At 43.8% G+C, this 21673-nt stretch overlaps 1 protein-coding gene across 5 annotated transcripts; it reads left to right on the forward strand.

Moving 5' to 3' along the window:
* The first annotated feature begins 878 nt into the window (after positions 1-878).
* On the forward strand, positions 879-20179 carry ZBTB21 (zinc finger and BTB domain containing 21). 5 transcript variants are annotated; one of them, XM_039729375.1, is made up of 2 exons: positions 879-1161; positions 13954-20179. In XM_039729375.1, exon 2 carries the CDS (start codon positions 13967-13969, stop codon positions 17141-17143), a length of 3177 nt encoding a protein of 1058 aa, XP_039585309.1. In that variant the 5' UTR covers positions 879-1161; positions 13954-13966; the 3' UTR covers positions 17144-20179. The 5 variants fall into 5 exon arrangements, with proteins under 5 accessions (XP_039585309.1, XP_039585308.1, XP_039585306.1 ...); XM_039729374.1 differs by having other exon boundaries at positions 879-1064; XM_039729372.1 differs by lacking the exon at positions 879-1161 and adding an exon at positions 1532-1881.
* The last annotated feature ends 1494 nt before the right edge of the window (positions 20180-21673 follow it).

Consider the following 21673-nt stretch of genomic DNA (forward strand, 5'->3'; position numbering starts at 1 on the left):
AGGTGGGATATCTGAAAGCACACTGAAAACATGGATGGGATTAGATGCTAATCTCTAGAGCTGTCCTTAATGAAAAGATAACGCGCCAGATTAGCTTTCAACAAAAACAAGAGAAATCTTGTAATTCTTAATTTCTATTTTAATACTTGCGTTTTGACACATAAAGCCCCATTCAGGTATTTAACTCAAAGCGGATAATCACGACGAGAAGCCAGCCTAAAGCAATGATAATGGCCATTATAATTTTTTTTTTTTTTTCAAATCAGCAGCTACAAAGGGGCTGAGCCAAAACTCACCGGGATCTGTGTCCCTGATGGCAACAGAGGGTGGTGGGCTGGCTTGGGAGGGGGACAGGGGTGGCCTTTGGGGGACAGTGGGTGGCTTGTGAGTGGGATGGTGGTGGCTTTTGAGGGATTGGAGGGTGGCTTTTGAGGGACTGGAGGGTGACTTTGAGGGGCACAGGGGTGGCTTTGAGGGGGACAGGGGTGGCTTTTGAGGGACAGCAGGTGTTTTTTGAGGGACGCTGTGTGGCTTGGGAGGGGTTCAGTGGGTAGTGAATGGGATTTTGGGTGGCTTGGGGGAGTCTGTGGCTGTTGACGGGGACAGTGGCGGCTTCTGAGGGGGACGGAAATGTGAGGGGCTGGGGGGGGGTGGCTTGTGAGGGACACGGCGGGTGGCACCAGGCACGGTGCTCCTTCAGGGACCACACTGGGCCTTCCCAAAAAAAAAAAAAAAAAAAAAAGTAAAATAAAATAAAATAAAAAAATAGTCGCCACGATAAAAGCTCACGACGAAACAAGCACGAATTTCGCCCTAACGCCGCACGCGGGTTCCCCCTCACACCCGCAGCGCCACGGCCGGGGGGGGGGGCGTCCCCCCCACCCCGGCCCGGCCAATCGCGGCGCCGCGCACGTGACGAGCGCTCCCCGCGATGACCTCATCCCTCGGTTGTGGGATGACGTCAAATTCAAGATGGATGGAATCACGGCGGCGGCGGCGGCAGCGCGGGCTGAGCCCTGAGCGGAGGCGCCGAGGGGGGCGAGCAGGGGGGGGCGGCGGACAGGGTGAGTAGCGCCCGCGTGTCGCGCCCGTCCCGGGGGCTCCCCGCGCCGCGCGGGTCTCCCCGAGCACAAACCCGTCTTTTCCTGACGTAACTCTGAGGTGGTTTTTTTGGGCCGGGGGGGGGGGGCGGTGTGTGCGGGTTACCACAGCGGCACCTCCCAAACCGCTCTGTCCCCTGCCACAGGGACCTGTCCCTCTGTCTGTGTGTCCCTCCGTGTCTGTGTGTGTGTGAGTCCCCCCTGTGGGGAGCCACCCCCAGGCGCGCGGCCGCTGCCTCAGTTTCCCCGCGGCGGGGCGGGCTGAGGGCGGCGGCCGTGGCGCTGCGGGCGGTGCTGCCCGCGCTGGAAGGCGGGCAGGCTGGCGGTCGGTCGGTAGCTCGGTCGCTCGGGGGAGGTTTTTTTTTTTTTTTTTTTTTTTTTTTTTTTCCTCTTTCCTCCTTTCCTCCCCCCCCTTCCTCCACCGAGCGGGGATGCGGCTGCCGCGCGCATGCGCCGGTTACGAAACTCTTCCCCCCCGTCCTTGGCGGGGCGCGGCGCAGGCGCCCGCAGCGGGCGGGAGGTGCCCGCGGCCGCCGCCGCCACATCGCCCCAGCCCCGAGGGGGAGGCGCGGGGGAAGCGCTCAGGGCGCATGAGCGCGGCCGGCAGCGATGGCAGGAAGGACGGATGGATGGAAGGAAGGAAGGAAGGCAGGCGGGGGGAGCGGGAAGAGGCGCGCCGTCCTCCGGCTTCCCCGGGCTGCGGCGCCTCGGGAGCCCGTTACCCGCTGCTGCGGGGCGTGAGGGCCGCGAGGGTCCGGCCGCCGCAGGGCGTGAGGGACCGGTGTGTGAGGGACGCTGGGGACCGGTGTGTGAGGGGCAGCAGGCAGCGGTGTGAGGGACAGCAGGCAGCGGTGTGAGGGACAGCAGGCAGCGGTGTGAGGAGCACCGGCCGCCCCAGGGCTGTGAGGGACCGGCGCTTCCCCCTCGGCCGGCGGCTCCGGGCGCTGCCCCCGCTGCCGTCCCGAGCTGTAGAAGCAGAGAGAGGCGGCGGCAGGGTCGTGGCTCGGGGACACGGCTCCTGCCCGCTGTGTCTGGAAGGGAGAGCGCGGTTCGTCTCCTCCCAGCGAGGTCCCCGCGTGTAAGTGCAGGCAGGTACCAAACACCATCGATGTCTGTCGGTCGAGAAAGGGGACGGGTCCGAGCCTGGACCGGGCTCTGCTCGGTAATGGCTGGGACCCGATGCTCAGACATTCCCCCTCAACTTAAGAACTTCCCTGTGCAGTGAGCGAGCACTGGGCAGATTGTCCAGAGAGGCTGTGGAGCCTCCTTCACTGGAGATATTCCAGGACCATCTGGACACAGCCCAATGCTCTGGGATGACCCTGCTGGAGCAGATGACCCACTGTGGTCCCTTCCAGCCTGACCCATTCTGTGGTTCTGTAAACGAAGTGTGGCTGCATTATTCATCAGAAGGATGAGGCACATTTCACAGCCAGGTGGGGAAATGCTCAGCGGTGGGCTGTGCCTGTGCAGAAGGTTGTGGAAGGTGTTTTACCTGGTCGCAGCTGTCAGAAAGAACCTTGCTATAATCCTCCGTAAAATCCAAGCTGATCTTATGTTCAGGTTGGATGAGGCTTGTGTAAATAAACAGGAGAATAACTTCAAGGAGTTAGTATTAGACAGGAAATAATTGTGGAATGTGTGTGTACTGAGTAAGCTCATCTTAATAATTAAATAGCAATTGGTTTAGTAGCTCTTCCTTTTTTTGTAGTTGGACTCCCAGTGGAAGTAAGAGGTAGGTAGGCTTTACATACAAGAAGAGATTGAGATGAATTACACAACAACAGAGCTTTCTGTGAATACACTCAATATCTCATGGTTAAATTAAAAATTAGTACTTTATCCTTAGATAAATAACGTGAAACTAGATTTTTAAAAATGTATTTTTGTACAGGAAGTCTTTTTGATGTTAAATCAGGAGTGGTAAATGCACACTGCAGGTAAATCCAGTACTGTTTTATGTGTAGGTTTAGTGTTCTGTTCTGACTTTGCTCAAACTGACAAAGTGCTCTGACTAAAATTTTCCACCAGCGTTATGCTGATCCTCTTGAGGGGAAGTTTGGAGCAAATTTAAGCAACTGTTTTTATAAACCTTGTTAGCAAAAAAAACCCCAAATTATGTGGCCATCTCTTGGGTGGAGGGAATCCTACAACCATTCTCTCAGATGTGTGTTTCACCCATATGCTGTAGAGTTGTAATGTCTAAAGAATATTTTGTTTACCTGTGGAAGGTCCACCCACCCTGACTGAATTGTGACCATTTCAAGAGCTGTCATTTGCATGTTCTCAGGAGGGGCTTGCAGGGAGATGTCACAAATCAGAACCTCTGGAGTTTTCAGCTGCAGAGCCACACCAGGATTCCTTGGGGATTTCACCCCTTGTGAGCTCCCCTGATTCTGCTTCACTGTTCAAGGTAACTTACCCTTTAGCATTCTTATTGAATATAAAGCAGGCAGCAGCTTTTAGGAAGTTCCCAAAGTTCTTTTTGTGCTGTACATCCAGTGATAAATGTGAACTTCTGTGCCTCCTGTTCCCATGTGTAGGTTTCAAGTGCCAGGGTGATACTCTGCCACATCCATCTCACACTGGATCAGCAAAAAGCTGGATATTGCTGAGAAATTAGGTTTTCTGAGCTCATGGAGGCTTTTGTGTGTGATGCTTGCACACAGAGAATTAAGTGCTCTGATCATCTTCGTAGTGATGGCTGATCACACTTCCTTCAGAATTAGTTAGGGGTGGACCACAGATCAACCTGTGGATTTAAAAGGACACCTTGGCAGAAAGCCTTGAGCTTTCTCACTGTATTAAAGTTGTTTTGTTTTGGGCTTCAGGATGTGAAGCAGTTACTGTTAAAAACCAACCCTGTGTAGTTTTCAGGGTTTTAAAATTTGCTTTATCTGCAAAATGGTGATAACTTCAGCGTGTGACCCAGCCTGGACTCGAGGGGAGAGGAAGTTGGGCTGTAATCAGCACTGGGTTTGTTCTGCACTGGGAGGGGCTGTGCTCTGAGTCACATGCTGCAGTTGCAACAATTTCAGCTCTCCTTAAACTTTTGAGCAGCTGAGCTCCTTCGTTTGTTCCTCAGAAAGCAGCAAAAGTTTTCAGAAGCAGCAAAGTCATGGAAAGACTGCAATGTGCCCTGCTTTAAAATAAGTGTTTTGTGCAGGGGGGGGTTCCTTCCCAAATATTTGTTGTAGTTTAATATTGGTCTTTGTACTGTAGTATTTCCATTTTTTCCCTACTGATAATATTAAGACATCAGTTGTCTTATATTTTCTTTCAATCAGCAGTGAAATAAAAAGAAATTTGTTGTCTTTTCTTATTGACTACTTTCTGTATTTTGCTGTTCTGGAACAGTTCAGGCATATTTTGTGAATAAGGAAATCAAGTGTTGGGCAAGTCTTCAGTCTTCCTAAGCTCCTTCCCTATCCACCCCCATCAATTCATCAATCTTGCTGTCCATCACAAATAAAAGTTTTAAAATCCCCTGGTCTTGGTTGTTGAGGGGTTTTCCCTCTGAGATGTAGTGAAACACCACATCCTTCTTGTGCAAATCCTCTTCATGCACTGTGATGAGAAGACATGAAAAATCCTTTGTACAAAAAACATATTTTTTAAATGCCACAAAACTTTTCCTTTGATAGTAATTTGTGTACAACTAAATTGCATTCACTGGGAAAGGGAGAAATATTTTTCCCTTTTTTGTCTGGCAGCATTAATCTCCAAGGTTTATCCTACCTCAGTACTGAGCAGTGTGAGGAACATTTAGGTTGCAATTCATTCTCATCAACCTCTGACAAGTTGTGGTTACTGCAGGGACAGTTCTGACACAGGGCACAGTGAGTGTCCCACCCACCCCCTCACAGACTGCTCTGGACAGATTTGTGAGTATCTTCAGAGTACTTCTGAAAAACACAGTACTTCTGACAGTAAATATGCCTCACAAAGCCCCTTTTAATGTAAATTAACAGCCATGGAAGGAAAAGCAGCAGAATTACAGTGATTTCTAATCACTGCCACACTCTGTCATAACCCAAAGGAATTTATTTATTCTGTACCAAGACATAACTCTGAGTACAGTCTGTCAGCTGTTGAGGTTAAGGGCCAAATTTCCTGGAATTCCAGTAAAAATATGACCATCTCAATTCTCATAAATACTTCTGAGGAGTAAGGAGAATACAGTGCTCTTGTTCATGGAGCTGGATTTTTAAATTAATTATTTTTAACTATGTAAGACATAGCCTACCTTCAGTTGCTTGTGGGCTGGAGTAAACTGAAAATCTTCCACATGCTATTCATGAGCTTGTAAATCTCTTAAAGCTCAGGTAAAATTGCTGTTGTCTTTCCTGTATCATCTTCCCAGGATCTTGGCCAGAATTGGTGATGGCTGAATGACATTTTCTTTAGATCCTTCAGTGGGAGGAAGATACCTGAATTCCCTGAATCATAACTTTCTCACTTGGAACTTTTTAGGCTCAGCTTTTATATTCAGCATTTAATTTTCAGATTAAATTTATGACTTTTCCCCCTCATGTCTTATTTTCTTAAAGAAACTTTAGTGTGATAACTCTTCTGTTGATAAAATAGTACCTTACAGGGATGTGTGGCTTCTCTTCCCATCCAAAATACACTGTGCCTGTAAAAAGCACCATTATAGTAACAGTGTGATAACTCTTCTGTTGATAAAATAGTACCTTACAGGGATGTGTGCCTGTAAAAAGCACCATTATAGTAATAGAATTATGACCACAATTAGGGTTTGTCATTTTTACTACACCACCAAAATTAAAAGTAGTGTGTAGACAACTTTTTAATGTGAATTAGGCCAGTTAATGTGTCTCATCTAGTAAAGCAGGTGACTGAATATTACTCCATTTGATAAGTATATCTCAGCATTGCCAATAAAACAATAAAATCAATGTGTAGAAATAGTACAGGTGTACACATTTGGTCTTCAGTTCTTCAGATTTCATGCATCTCTTACCAAAAAAATGACAAAAAGTATTTCTGGGGATGAGATTTCTGTAGTGTTTAAATTTGATGGCCATTAAGCCTTTCAGACTTGTCCCATCAAGCAAACGTTGCTTTGTATTTTGCATTACAAAACAAACATTTCAAGGGCATGAAAGATGAAGAACTCTTGGGGAAAGGTGTTTTTAAAACTTGTTAATTTTGATTTAGTTTATAGCAATTTGGAGGCTGAGTTACACACCTTTTAGTCGAGTCATGGAGGCCAGGACAAATAGGAAATTGTGTTTGATGTGATTTAATCTTCACTAAATGTTTCAGGAAGAACTTTGAGAGCTCCCAGCCAGCATTTCCCTGCCCTGTCTCTTCCATCCTTGTTGGATCTGCTCCCTGCTCTGACACAGGCTGCCCTTCCTCCGAGGAGGAGGAGGAGACACGGGCTGCTCCTTGCAGGAGCGATGCCTCAGACTGCTCTGAGAGTAAGATGGAATTGCACCCTGGGTTGTAAACAAGAATGGGAATGACAAGAGGAGCTTTGTGCTCTGACATTCTGCAGTTTGCTGCACGTCAGGGGGAGCTATTTTAAGCGTCAGAACGTGAAACTGAGGATATGATCTGAATGTGAAAAGTAGCCTCTAATTTCTGAGTCAATTCCATGTCTGTGTCAGGTTAGCTGCTAATTATCTGTCTAGAGCGTAGAGCAAAGTAGACTGCAGAACAGTCAAACTGAAAGTAGATTTAGATTAAATATTAGGAAAAACCTCTTTACTGTGAGGGTGGTGAGGCACTGGCACAGATTGCCCCATCTCTGGAAGCATTCAAGGCCAGGTTGGATGGGGCTCTGAGCAACCTGCTCTGGAGGGAGTTGTCCCTGCCCATGGCAGGGGGGTAGAACTGGGTGATCCCCAAGGTCCCTTCCCCAACCATTCTGTAAATCTATGATTATAAAATTTCTTCTTTTTCTCTCCCTAAGTTTCTGCTTTTATATGTGTGGTGGATAAATAGGTAGAAATTAGTCCATCAATTTCACACACTAGCAAGCATGTTATTTATGTGATTTTATGCCTGCCTTCATACCAGTGAGTCTCTCTGTGCTGCTGACCTATTGGAAATGAGAAATTTTGGGGTTTTGGTTTTTTGTTTTGGTTTTTTTTTTTTTTTCACTTCATGGAGAGAGTTCACAGTGCTGTCTGCAGTAGAATACAGCAACAGCAGTGAGATCTCATTTCATTAAATCCAGGAAGACAGATTCCCCAAATTTGCAGCAAGAGATTATTTAAGTGTTTAGGTAGAAAAAGATTATAGAAATACAAACAATATTCCTATGTGGATTTGCAGCTTTTACCTGCACGTTTTAGGGTAAAAAGGGAGATGTGTATATTTGTATGTGGTATGGGAGGGTATCTGTGTTGCAGAGGCTGTTGATAAGAGAAGAGACGTTTTATAAACTTGTCAAACTCAAATCATAAAATCCAGCATAGGGTCCTTAAGTAGAAGCTTAAGCAGTGGAAGTTCCTTTTTCTTCTGGACTTTTGACAGAAAAGTAGGGGAATTTTCTACTCTTCAGGCATCTGAAACAGCACCAGAATTGTCAGAACCATCAGATCCTCAGCAAAGCACTCAAATGAATGCAATATTCTTGCATTTTCCAGGAGGTGCCCCAGGAAGTCACTTGTACTTTTTGGCTGACTCTTATAATGCACATTTCTTTGCTTTCTTTAGTGGGTTTGTCCCTGCCATGCTTCTTTTGTGTTTTCCTTGTTTAAATCTGTTCAGTCTCTCCTCTGTGTTTCCTCCTCCATCCTCATACTCTCTGCTTCCACCTGCATTTTCTCACAGACCTGGCACTCCTTGCTGCAATATTGCATTTCAAGGAGGGTTTCAGAACATCATCTTTCCCACTGCCCCCCAGCACGCTGTTAATGGACTGACAGAGATTTCCTTATCATGGAAGTCAGAAGGCAACATCAGCATCTCTTAGTTGCTCGTGTATTTGAGGGTACAGCTGTTACACTGAAACCACACCTCAATATCTGCCTGATTCTTTCTGGAATGTTTCAGCTGTAGAGTTGGTGGCTCTGTTATTTCTAAAGGTGAAATTTCAGATGGAGGAAGCTGATGGAACAACTTCCTGACAAGGAATGGGCAGGTGCCTGGCTCCTCTTGCTGGAACCCTGATGCTCATTTGACCTCTCAGTGAGCTGATTAAGTTGCCTGTCCTAGAAAATAGCAAACAGATCTAAAAATCTGGAGTGATTTTGTTTATTTGTTCCCTGCTTAATTTTAGGGAATTGAATCAACTCATTGAGAGATCAAATGAGCAGCAGAGCTGGTGAAAAGAAGGGGAGAGTAGCACAGGGCTGGGAGGAGATGTGAGAGTAAGGAACAGAGGAAAGGAAGGGGAGCTACCACTTCAAAGGGAGGTTGCTGTTAAAGATCAAGAAACTGCTGGGTCTAAGATTAAGCTTTTTCACCCTTCCCTTGTGAAGAGCTTTCCTGAGATTTCATTTTACAAAACTTATTTTGAAATAGTAGAGGCATCTTTTTCTGTCCTTGTTCAAAATATAAAATAAAAACAATGTTATACCAAATATGGTACTTAGGCTTTTGAAATCTAGTTTTCTGAGACCAGTGGAGGGCTGTTGAAGGAGGGGATTAGAGGACTGGAACATCTCTTACAAGGAAAGTCTCAGGGAGCTGGGCCTGATCAACCTGCAGAAGGGATGACTGAGAGGGGACCTCATTAATGTGTATAAATATCTAAAGGGGGAGTGTCAGGAGGGTGGACCAGGCTCTGCTCCATGGTGCCCAGAAACAGGACAAGAGGCAATGGGCAGAACTGATGCCCAGGAAGTTCCACCTGAGCATGAGGAAGAACTTCCCTGTGCAGTGACAGAGAACTGTGGCAGATTGTCCAGAGAGGCTGTGGAGTCTCCCTCTCTAGAGGTATTCCAGATTGATCAGGACACAATCCTGTGCTGTGTGTTCTGGGCTGGTCCTGCTGGAGCAGGGGGGTTGGACCAGCTGACCCACTGTGTTTACAAAACTTATTTTGAAATAGTAGAGGCATCTTTTTCTGTCCTTGTTCAAAATATAAAATAAAAACAATGTTATACCAAATATGGTACTTAGGCTTTTGAAATCTAGTTTTCTGAGACCAGTGGAGGGCTGTTGAAGGAGGGGATTAGAGGACTGGAACATCTCTTACAAGGAAAGTCTCAGGGAGCTGGGCCTGATCAACCTGCAGAAGGGATGACTGAGAGGGGACCTCATTAATGTGTATAAATATCGAAAGGGGGAGTGTCAGGAGGGTGCCCAGAAACAGGACAAGAGGCAATGGGCAGAACTGATGCCCAGGAAGTTCCACCTGAGCATGAGGAAGAACTTCCCTGTGCAGTGACAGAGAACTGTACAGGACAAGAGGCAATGGGCAGAACTGATGCCCAGGAAGTTCCACCTGAGCATGAGGAAGAACTTCTTCCCTGTGCAGTGACAGAGAACTGGGACAGATTGTCCAGAGAGGCTGTGGAGTCTCCCTCTCTAGAGGTATTCCAGATTGATCAGGACACAATCCTGTGCTGTGTGCTCTGGGCTGGCCCTGCTGGAGCAGGGGGGTTGGACCAGCTGACCCACTGTGGTCCCTTCCAGCCTGACCCACCCTGTGATTCTGTGAAGGCTGACACCAAAATCTCTTTGTGGCCTCCCAAAGGTTCCTGCTGCACTGGCCCTTGTGGGTCTGGAGTCTAAACTTAGTCACTGTTCCTCCTGAGGACCAGCTGAGGCACCTGCCACCAGGCTGTGGGACATTTCCTGATGTGCTCCTGCTGTTTCCATGATGTCACCTGAACATCATGGAAAAGGAACACAGCTTTGTTTCCAGTCAGTAGTGAGGGTGGCTGGAAAAAAAGGTTAGAGAGAAGAAAAGCATATTATCTGGAGGAAAGATCTTAGGTAGCTAATCACAAAACAATCTAGTGCTGATGTGAAGTACAAAGTTGTGTTTCGTGTCAGGTAAATAAAGGTAACCTGTGTAATTGTAATTGTGAAATGTGTGGAACACGGACATGGGACAGTTATAAAGATGAGTTCTGATAAACAACTGAGGAAAACAAAGCATGGAAGAAGGCCTTTGAATCAATCTTTTGTTTGCAATTAACTATTATAAGTCTTAAGCTGTTTTGTAATAAGAACCTTTGAATTATAGCTTTGAATGTTGCTTTGTATTAGAGGATTTTTAAACTGTAGCTTTAGAATATATAAGGGATTTAAACAAAAGAGGGAAGTGAACCCATCCCAAGCTCCTAATGAAACAGTGAAAACATCCTGGAAAAGGAAGATGGACATCAACATCACTGATTAATGATTTCAAAAAGGGAAGCTGGACATCACTGTCATGGATTAATGGTCCTAGAAAATAGAAGCTGGACCCCACATCTGGAAGCTGGACCCCACCATCTGGGATGCACATCCTGGGATATTGAAACCTGGAATAGATCACAATAGAGTATAGAAATGGGAAAGGCACTAAACATCACCATCATAGATTTAGAATCCTGAAGTATAGAATTGTGATGTAAAAAATTGGAAGTAGAAACTGCTGAGACAGCTTATGAATATGCATGAGCATGATCAATAAATACCAGCAAGCCCAGCAATCAGTGTGCACTTGGAGGGGAAAACCCCCACCACTGTACCCAGCGCTGGTTTTGCTCATACCTTACCATATTAATTAACAAATTGAATTACTGCTTGATATATTGGCTGAGTCAAGCTTCTCATTTCTAACACTGAGAAGTAGGAGTACTCAAACACCTGGAACCAAATCTGGTGTTACAGGAGGTTGCCAGAGTTGTGTATCTACACAGGGTGCCAGGGCAGCCTTTGTGTGGGGCTAAGCACAGGCAGGCAAGCGCTGGCTTTGGGGAACCAGTTCTTGTCTCCTGTGGCTGTTCCTATTGCCAATGCAATAGTTCCTGATGTGGTTCACTACAAAAATCAACCAGCGTTTGAAAAGAAATAATGTTGGGTGTTTATTTATTGTCTGTTCTGCTACATCATACGGGCCTGCAAATATTTGTACTGGCACAGCTGAACGAGGAGTGACCTGCAGGGTGCAGGTGAGATGAACACAAGAGAGCAGGGATGACTTGGATCAACTTTGTTATTGAAAAGTATTCATGTAGTGAAATTTTAACACATTGTACTCTGACTCAGGTATTCCTTGGGTTGATTTTTTTTCTACTTCTGAATATTTCAGGCTTTCACATGATCTGGATAGATGTCTTTAAATGGCTCTGAGAAGCAGTTCTGGTGTGTTTTTTGCTATTGTTTAATTTCTGCCTGTTATGTCTAAAGGCTATTAAGCTGAAAGTCAAGCCCTTGAATTAGGAAATACCAGGATTAAAGCTGCCTTTGGAGGATTGATTTGGTCCTTTGCCATTTGTGTACGTTGCAGCCTTGGTTGCTGTTAAAGTGACAGAGTTAAATTGCACCCTGCGTGACTGGAGGGATGTTTATGTCTGCGGTGTTTAATGGGATGAATTGAAGTTGTTGTAGGAATGAAGAAGGAAGCTGTGGCCAGAAGGATGGCTGACTGCTGGATTCTGCTTTAATCCTGCAGATTGTACACCACTCTCTCCTGGTTACACTGCACTGCTGGGTTATGTGGGCAGAGGGACACATAGTAATTACACGGTGTTTACTCTGCCAATTTTAAAAACACAAGGGCAAAGCAGATTGAAATGAAAGATCTTAAAATCTTTAAAAACATTTGACTAATACACTCTTTCCACCGTGTCCTTGAAGTGTGGGTATGCAGCAGCTTCTGTTGGGTGTCTCTACACCACACTTAAAGTTTCCTAAGCTCTGTTGATCTGCTAGCTGCAGTTACCTTCTGCAACTTGCATCCCAGAGGAATCACTTGAGTTTGCAAACTCACTTTCTTCCAGGTGAAGGGAAAGAGCACTTAAAACTGGAGCCCTCCTGGAGCACTTACAACTCTGTAAGTGTTAATGGGTGCTCAGACCATGAAACTGGATGAGGGCCAGCCACACTCTGCCACTTTAAATTGCAGTGGCATCCACAAAGGAGGAGGGTAATGAACCACCATCCTCACACCCCCACCTCCATCCTCCCGGTGTTCTAAAACATAGAAAGCAAAACAAACCAGATTGCTTTCTGAAATTGAGACTGACTTCACTGCTTTTTATAGATGGAGGTGTGGGGCAATTATGCATTATAGTTATCTAAGGTGAATTAAGGATAAATTAGTGTTTATGAAATGACACTGCAAGGCACTGAAATACTCAGTAAAGACTGATCTGGTGAGGAAGCAGCATTCTGGTTTTGCTGTTGCCATGTCACTATGAACTCATTTGGTATTTTTAGGTGTAGAAGTGGTAGCTCAGTCCTTGGTATGATCATTGCCCTGAGACACTGCATGCAGCATCTTTTAAGCCATTTCTCAATAATACAAATTTAGACTTTGATCACTTATTTATACCCATTAGTTTTAAGATTTACCATCCTCATTTATTAACCATGGGGTTATAGCTTCTCAGTAGTTTTTTTATTCTGATAAACTTTACAGTTTTGTTTTTTGGCTGATGAACAGTGAAACTTTTTTGTTGTAGTTGCATATATCATGTACAAATGAAAATAGTAGTTTCTCAAATCAGCTGTAAAAGTAAGATAATTGCTTTTAGCAGACACATCACTGACTTGTTTTAAAACCATCCTGGAGGTAGTGTAGAGAGTGTCCATGAAAAAATAAGAGAATTTAATATTGTTGATTTCTCTGTGTATGTTCAGATATATAAATTGCAACTCCTGCCATTGAATGTCTTTGTTTTACTTAAAACCAGGTTATCTTCTTTTGTTAAGCTCTCATCAGGAGCAGTATATTGAGTTATCAAGGCATCCTGCAGTATGGAGTGTTTTGTATCACATGGATCATGGAGATTTCTGCACTGCAGCTTAATTTGCCCTTATTGTACTCTTGGATGCAGACAAGGGTAACTGTTCCTCAGATATATGGGTTGTGGGCACAAAGTGCTCTAATGCTAATGAATGAAACAGGATTTTCAGTTCTCTGATTGCTTTTCATCCTGAGCAAAGCAATGCAGGGATACTTCAGTGAAAACTGACATTTCCCAGAAACCAGATCCTGCCCGTGCAGTTTTAGGGGACACATACAGTTAGAAGTAGATATTAACAGCACTTATTAAGCATAAGTAAACATGATGGATTTAGATTACATACAATAATGCTGTTTCCTTCTCCCTTCCCAGTATTAATGCCCTTTCCATCATCCTATTAAAGGTGACAACAAAACCCCCTTAATTTGTCCTCTCAGCAGGAGACTGTCAGGGTTGCTTAGCCTCAGAAAGGTGAGTTGCTACAACTAAGCTTTACATACCTGATCCAAGAGTCCAGAGTTTATCAGTCCAGTTGTCAAGATAGATCTTCATAAGGCTAAAGCAGAGAAAGAGATGATCAAGAGTGAAATGACTGAACTGTTCCTCCCTGTGGATAGGTGTATTGCAGGAGGAGAACACAGCCCATCCATCCATCCATCCATCCATCCATCCATCCATCCATCCATCCATCCATCCCCCAGTTAGTTAGGTGTAATATTCTTGGTGTAAGATTAGCAATTAAAAAGATATTTGAGAGTGGGCAGATAAGCTGTTTCTTCCCATGCCTGTGCTTTTTTGGAGCTATCAGTGGTGTTTCAGTCCCGAACCTTTCCACACACAAGCTGTTTCTTTAATTGCTCTTTGATGGTGGTTTAGCCAGTTTACAAAGTACAGGAGATGTGTTTACTTTGTCTCTTAACAGTTCATATAAGGCAACCTACAGCTTTGTTGTTGTTGTTCTTTTTCAGGGACATCAGAATCATGGAGGGGCTCTTGCATTACATAAATCCAGCACATGCCATTTCCCTCCTGAGCACCCTGAACGAGGAGCGTCTCAAGGGACAGCTGTGTGACGTTGTGCTGATCGTAGGAGACCAGAAATTCCGAGCTCACAAGAATGTTCTGGCTGCCAGCAGTGAATACTTCCAGACTCTGTTCACAAATAAGGAGAATGAGTCTCAGACAGTATTTCAGCTCGACTTTTGTGAGCCAGATGCTTTTGATAATGTGTTGAACTACATTTATTCTTCATCCTTGTTCATTGAGAAAGGCAGCCTCGCAGCTGTGCAAGAACTGGGCTACAGTCTTGGAATATCTTTTCTTACAAATATTGTTTCCAAGAGTCCTCAAGCTCCTTTTCCATCTTGTCCTATGAAAAAAATACTCTACCAAGATGAAGATGAAAGTAGTTCTCAGAAGAGAAGTGTCATCGTCTGTCAGAACAGAATGGAAGCACAAGCGAAAAGCATAAATCAGACACAACACGACTTAAGCCATACTCCTAAACCTTCACCCTCTGTGGCTGTCAAAGCTGGCAGCAGACCACAGGTAACAAAACCAACTGAAACCCTTCACAACTTATCACTGACTGAAAGGAGGTGGCTGAAAGAAGGCCCTGTGAGCTATACAAAGGTTCATGAAACTTCTGGAACTGTGGAGGATCAGAGCCGAAGTGCTTTAGTGAAAAGGAACATGGTGCTGCCTCAGATGTCTTTAGCAGAAAAAGAAATGGCAAGCGGCGAACCAGGAAGCAGCACTCAGCTTCTGAGAGGAAAAGTTGCAGAGATGTCATTGAAAAGGCCACGTCCACCAGTCTTGTCTCTGCGTGGGGCAGGGGATTCCACGTTTTTGTTGCGAGAGGCAGGAAAAGGAAATGGTCAAGGGGAAGACAGGAATTTGCTCTACTACTCCAAGTTAGGGCTGGTAATTCCATCTAGTGGGTCTCGCCCAGAAAACCAAAGCATTGACAGAAGTGGGCCCCTTGTAAAAAGTCTCCTTCGAAGGTCACTGTCCATGGACAGCCAGGTTCCTATTTACTCACCTTCTGTTGACCTAAAACCTGCACAGGTATCCTCGTGCTCCTCGCCGGGAACTAACGATTCCCAGAAGACATTTAATGTTGCATCCCAAAAGTCATCCTCGAAAGAGTCATCGGAGAAGTCGGCCTTGGATGAGAAGCCACAGGTAATACACCCACATCGCCTTAGGTCCTTCAGTGCCTCTCAGTCAATGGAGCGGGAGGTCGCTTCCCCTCTCTCGGAGGTGCGGATCAAAACTGAGCCCAGCAGTCCCCTCTCAGATCCTGCTGAAATCATACGCGTCACGGTGGGTGATGCTTCAGCATCAGCAAACAAAGACTTTGCTTTCAAAACTGAGGATGACCGTAAGGAACCAAGCAGACTTCCAGCCAAAAGGAGGTTCCAGGATGATAGGAGGCTGCCATTCAAGAAGCTGAAGGTGGATGAGCAGGGTTCTCCTGGCTCAGAAGAGAACTTTGAGGAAGGCTCGAGCCCCACGCACCTTGATGCCGATTTCCCTGATTCTGATGTCAGTAAAGATGAATACAGCGAGATGGAAGAAGCAAGACCAAATAAAAAATTCAAATGTAAACACTGCCTTAAAATTTTCAGATCAACAGCAGGTCTTCACCGCCATGTTAACATGTATCACAATCCAGAGAAGCCCTATGCTTGTGACATATGCCACAAGAGATTCCACACCAATTTCAAAGTGTGGACGCACTGCCAGACACAGCATGGAATCGTGAAGAATCCCTCACCAGCTTCCAGTTCACATGCCCTTTTGGATGAAAAATTCCAAAGAAAACTGATCGATATAGTGAGGGAGAGAGAAATCAAAAAAGCTCTGATTGTGAAACTAAGACGTGGCAAGCAGAGCTTTCAGGGCCAGTCGGCTTCCCAAGCACAACAGGTCATCAAAAGGAATTTAAGGTCGAGAACCAAAGGAGCCTATATTTGTACCTACTGTGGGAAAGCTTATCGTTTCCTCTCCCAGTTCAAACAGCACATAAAAATGCACCCTGGGGAGAAACCCATTGGAGGGAATAAGGCTCCTAAGCAGAAAGATCACATTCATATGGAAAGCCCAGTGGAAAACAAGGAGGTTTATCAGTGCCGTCTCTGCAATGCCAAGCTCTCCTCACTTATTGAGCAGGGAAACCACGAGCGACTCTGCAGAAACGCCACTGTCTGTCCTTACTGCAGCCTTAGGTTTTCCTCTCCAGAGCTGAAGCACGAGCATGAAAGCAAGTGTGAGTACAAGAAGCTGACTTGCCTTGAGTGTATGCGCACCTTCAAATCATCCTTCAGCATCTGGCGTCATCAGGTTGAAGTTCACAATCAGAACACAATGGCTCCGTCAGAGAACTTCTCTTTGCCTCTCATGGACCACAATGGAGAAGTCACCAGTTCCTCACGGCTGCCTCCGCAGTCGGAATCCAATAAAATGAACAATTTTGTTGCTGCAAAGGAGGATGGCGTGTTCAGTGATTCGTCAGAACAAATCAATTTTGATTCTGAAGACTCTTCATGCCTGCCTGAGGACTTAAGTGTTTCCAAGCAGTTTAAAATCCAGATCAAAGAAGAGCCTGCAGATGATATAGAGGACGAGGTCACCGAAACGAGCAGGGAACCTAAGGACGTAGTCTCCAAGAAAGATCCCAGTTTGTGGCCCTGTGAAAAGTGTGGGAAGATTTTCACCTTACGCAAGCAGCTGGAGCGTCACCAGGAGCTCCTGTGCTCCGTGAAGCCCTTTATTTGCCACGTGTGCAACAAGGCCTTCCGAACGAATTTCCGCCTCTGGAGCCACTTCCAGTCCCACATGTCCCAGGCCGCAGAGGAGTCCGCAAATAAGGAGCCTGAGATATGTCCACCAGCTAACTCCCCATCGCCCCCACCCTTACCCCCACCCCCTCCACTCCCCAAAATCCAGCCTTTGGAGCCCGACAGCCCCACGGGCTTGCCGGAGAGCTCCGGTACTACTGAGAAGCTGTTCGTGCCGCAGGAGTCGGACACGCTCTTCTACCACGCCCCGCCGCTCTCGGCAATCACCTTCAAGAGACAGTACATGTGCAAGCTCTGCCACAGGACTTTCAAGACGGCTTTCAGTCTCTGGAGCCACGAACAGACACACAATTAGCTTTAAGAGAAGCCTTGCAGAGCTGGTTTGGGGGGGCTGTGGTCAGGATCTCAGAGGCCTGCCACATAGGCTACAAATTTAAGAGGATCAAAATGATGATGATGATGATGATGATGGAAAATCTGGAATTTGTGATGCTGCTTGGATGTGGAGATTAGGGAAAAGTATAACTTGGTTAGTAGGTAGAAAGCAGAGTAATTTAAAATACTGTGGTCTGGGATCTAATAGTAACAGAATAAATTTTATTTTATTTCATTTGACACTGAAATACAATTGCATCTGGATTGTATGCATGGATCTTCATCCCGTGATGTTGGTGTGTGTGTGTGTATTATATATAAAGTTACATATTAAACGAAAGAGAAACAACAATTTGGATTCTAACTGTGAGCTTATAGTAGTGAAATACTGTAACCAACGTCATAATTTGTTTTTCAAAAAGAAACCAACACACACAAGCTCCATGTAAGTGGTTGCCATGCACTGGCAGTTTGGGAGGAAGTGGATGGAGTGTCTTGCTGTATTGACTTAGGTCTTAGAAACCTTTAGCAATAACAAATAAACCTCAAGTTTGAGTAATCTTGATGTTATTGGATACGAATGTTTGCTATTTTAAGGGAACATAGAATTGTTTTGTTGTTGTATGGAACTTGTGCAAATTAAAATAGACTCTAAAGTCAGCAATATTATTACTAAGATTTTATATAAGAAGTAGCAGCAAGCCTGCTTTCAGCCATTTAATTATAACTTTCTAAGGGAAATTGAGAGAGGGGGTACTTTGCTTTATATAATGTCCCAAAGACTAATTTCCTATGGATACTTGGGTAGCTGAAGTCATTGTGTAACAGCCATCATAATGCAAATGGTACTGTTTATAACATGAACTGAGGTTGAATGGATGTCAGACAAGTTTCATAGTTTTGTTTCCACTATTTGTACAACTGTTTGTAATTTTAACTACAAAGGAATGTATAACTATTAAATCAACATGAGAGAGCTCGTTAAGGGACAGGAGATGAGTTGTGTTTCTAAACACAAGTAATAAGCTCAGCCATGAAGTACAAAGATATGTTTTAACAAAACCTAAAAATGTAAATATTTATATAGACACCTGTATAAATGAAGAAGTATGTATTTGAAATTTGTATTAAGCGTACATATCCAGCTCAAAGCAGAGGAGAAAATCACACTACAATCACTGCATTTTATGGATACAATGCATATAGAGTAGTTCTTTCTGCCGCTTTACTCCTATGTGACTGTGTTGCAATTTTCCAATTTGTTGAAAATTGTGGTAATAATGGGCTGCAGATATTCTGTGTGCTTCCATTATTTTACCTCAAATGGCAACTGGAGCATTTAGTGTAAGTAGGATCACACGTATTTACCAGGAGCCATAGTAAGGGTCCAATTTTTTCTGTAAGTCAAGGAAATATTTACCCAGAAGTAGGAGGTGAACCAACAGTGAGAAATTATTTTGCTAGAATTTTAACTTAGCGGAGGGGTGGTGGGTTAGAGTGAACATAAATGATGCAAACTGTGTTTGTGATCCTGACCAGAGAAGGGGGATGTAATTCCACACTGCTGAGTCCGAGCCCAGTCTGTGTCCACTGAAACCAGCAGGAGTTTGGTCACCAGTTTCAGGGGGAGCAGGAGTGAGGCTTGAATTCCCTGTGTAACCATGTGTGTAACTGGTTTTTTTCAGTATCCCAAGTTCAAAAGGTGGAATTGCAAGCTGATGCTGAGATTCAGCAAAATCAAGCACAAGTGTAACTCCTAAGAATCTGAGGATGGGCGCCCTTAGGCACACACCAGATTTTTCTCAGTGAAAGCCAAGTGTGCCACCTTTTTTTTTTCCCCCAACAGATATTTAACTATTTTTCCTGTAAGTGAAGTTTGAAAGAATCAGCTCAGGATGGACCTCTGATTTTTTTCAGCTACCAAAAAAATTGCAATGTTAATTTCAAGCCTCTTCTGCTTCATTTTTCTTATGATCTAAAATTGCTACTAGACACCTCTGAAAATAACATGTTGTTCTTTTTTTGTCCTCTTTCAGGCAAACTGTGGCTGAGTATGATTAGGCTAATTTGCTTGAGTATCAGTTAAACTCTTTCAGTGGCATTGCAGGTAAAACAAGGTACTTGCTTAATAGTGACATTTCCACTTACTGATTTTTTTATTCCATCTAATAAAACTAGAAATGTCTTTCTTACCAGAAACAATTTCAGAATAAAATGGTTATTGCACTTAAACCTGGTTTTAAAAATCAGAAAAACATAAAGCCTTGCTAAGTACCCTTTATATATGTTTAAAAAAAATCTGTGTGTATAAAATATGAACGTGTTTTTGTAGAATGGTTCCTAAGTTTCCCCAGTGATTCCTCTGCACAACAGCCTGAAAGTTGAGCTATAGCCTTTTAAAATTCAGTGTGCTTTCTGAAGGAAGGTGGCAACCAGCTCAGCTGGGTCACAGCCATCTCACTTCCAGCTGGGATTCTGCTCTGTGCTATGATGATAAATTCTACACACTTTAAATCAAAACCTTGTGCAACATCTTTGAATAAACCCTAACCTTTTTCCTAGTGTACTAGGTGTTATAAAGAATCCATAAAATATTTTTGGTCTAAGTAGCCTCCTAAGTTTTTCTTCAGTTGCTTTGGTTTTGAGGGGGTTTTTAAAGTTTTTTTTTCCACTTTGAGCGTGTTCTGTGTGATTTTTTTTTAATTTTTTTTTTTTACATTTGGTTCCTGTTGTTTAGTAAAGGAATTCAGGATCTCTAAAATTTAAATATGAGATGTTTATATAGCAGTTCTGGTTTTCTATTAGCTTTTATACAGTATCTTAAAAAGCCCTTGATAGAAGTGTTTATTTTGGAGGATACGAGATAAATATGCTTCCACTTATATAACTTTAATATATGTCTTAAAATTTAAATTATGGGAAAAAAATGTTAGTTGCTTGTTTATAAATATAGGTCTTTTGAAGAGTGTCTAGTTTGGCCACAGCCAAAATAAAAGGCAAATTTATTGATGCAAAAGCCTGTTTTCATCATATTTTGTTTAATTTTATAGCTGTGTATTGAAGTGACAAAAAGTTAGAGGTCTTGTTGAATATAAAAAAGTGTTTTGCTTTTTTTTCTAAAATTTGTGACAGGAACGTGCAGATGTTTTAATATATAGATTAGAATCTATAATTCTGTCCTTTTTTTGCTATTTTTATAACCTATCAGATAAATCTCAGAGAACTATCCTGCTTCAGTGGGAGTGGAAACTAGTGTTGCATTTCAGGGGAGCAGTGTTGAGCCATGAAACGTATTTTGGTTTGGGACTTTTTTTTCCTTTCAGGCACTGTGTTGGCAAAGCCTCTAAGCCTATCTTAAGTCCATTAAGATCAGTCTTATTTTTTTTTTATTTTAAATTGTTCTGTGCCAGTTCTTTACTGAATTGGGACCATGACCAACCTTGCAAGTGAGCAATGGCAGCAAAACACAAAGCAGTAACAGAACTGTCTCTGGTTTTGGGTTGTTGGTGAGGCAGAGCCAAACACCCCTGGCAGGTGATGGAGGAGATAACCTGGTGAAGAGGGTGAGCCCAGAGTCACCCTGGGCTGTTTCCAAAATGAGATGTTGCATTATCTGTGACCCCAAGCAGCTGTAAGAGGCTTGGCCTGCGTTTCCTGTTCAGGCAGGAACATCCAGGAGGTTTTTTTTTGCCTGATGTTGTTCATTTTGCCCCAAGTGGGACACGTGGGTTTGCTCCAAAGCTCTGCGTGTTCTCTGTTGCTGATCCAAGCTTCCAGTGTTAAAAAGAGTTCCTCCCATGGGATAAGGACAGACTATGCCTAATTTCTTGGCTCTAACAGTGAGGCTGCAAATACCTGGCATGAGCCTGTAATCTGGCATGTGCCTATACTGTTCAATAAAATTGTTTACATTTTCCTACCAGAAGATTTAGATAAAAATCAAAACAAGTTTAGGGGGTTGTTTTTTGTTGGAGTTTTTTTTTATCTGTTTGTTTTGGTTGGGGTTTTTTTTAGTGTTGCTGTTATTGAATCAGTGTTAAAATATTTTTTTCTGTTGTTGCTGAACACAGCCTGATAGTATTTTTAATGTAACTGATTCTTGTTTATTTAAAATGACTTGTGAAAAACTGTACTGTAACTGCTCTACGGAAAGGGACACTATCAAGAGAAAGGCTGGATACAAAAAATTAACATACCTATATTAGAAATACTTTATATTAATAAATAATATTGAAGAATTTAAAAACAAATTGAGTCATAACACTTGAGCTCCTTTGGCATGAAAATCCTATTATGGGCAGCCTCAGTTGTTGTGAGGATGTCTGAAAAATGTAACAGAATTCTGTGGGTTCAGCTGATTTTTCATGTTGCTTTTCCTCTCGCTATTCCAGAATAAAGGACTCAATCCTTTTTTTTTTTCCTTTTCCAGACTCTCAGTGGTACATATTATCTTTTAAAGACACAAGCTTCCCACTATTGCAGCAGCAGCTTTAATTCAAACATGTACAGA

This window comes from Passer montanus, unplaced genomic scaffold (assembly GCF_014805655.1).
Source record: "Passer montanus isolate IOZ18808 unplaced genomic scaffold, ASM1480565v1 scaffold69, whole genome shotgun sequence".
Taxonomy (NCBI): Eukaryota; Metazoa; Chordata; class Aves; order Passeriformes; family Passeridae; genus Passer; species Passer montanus.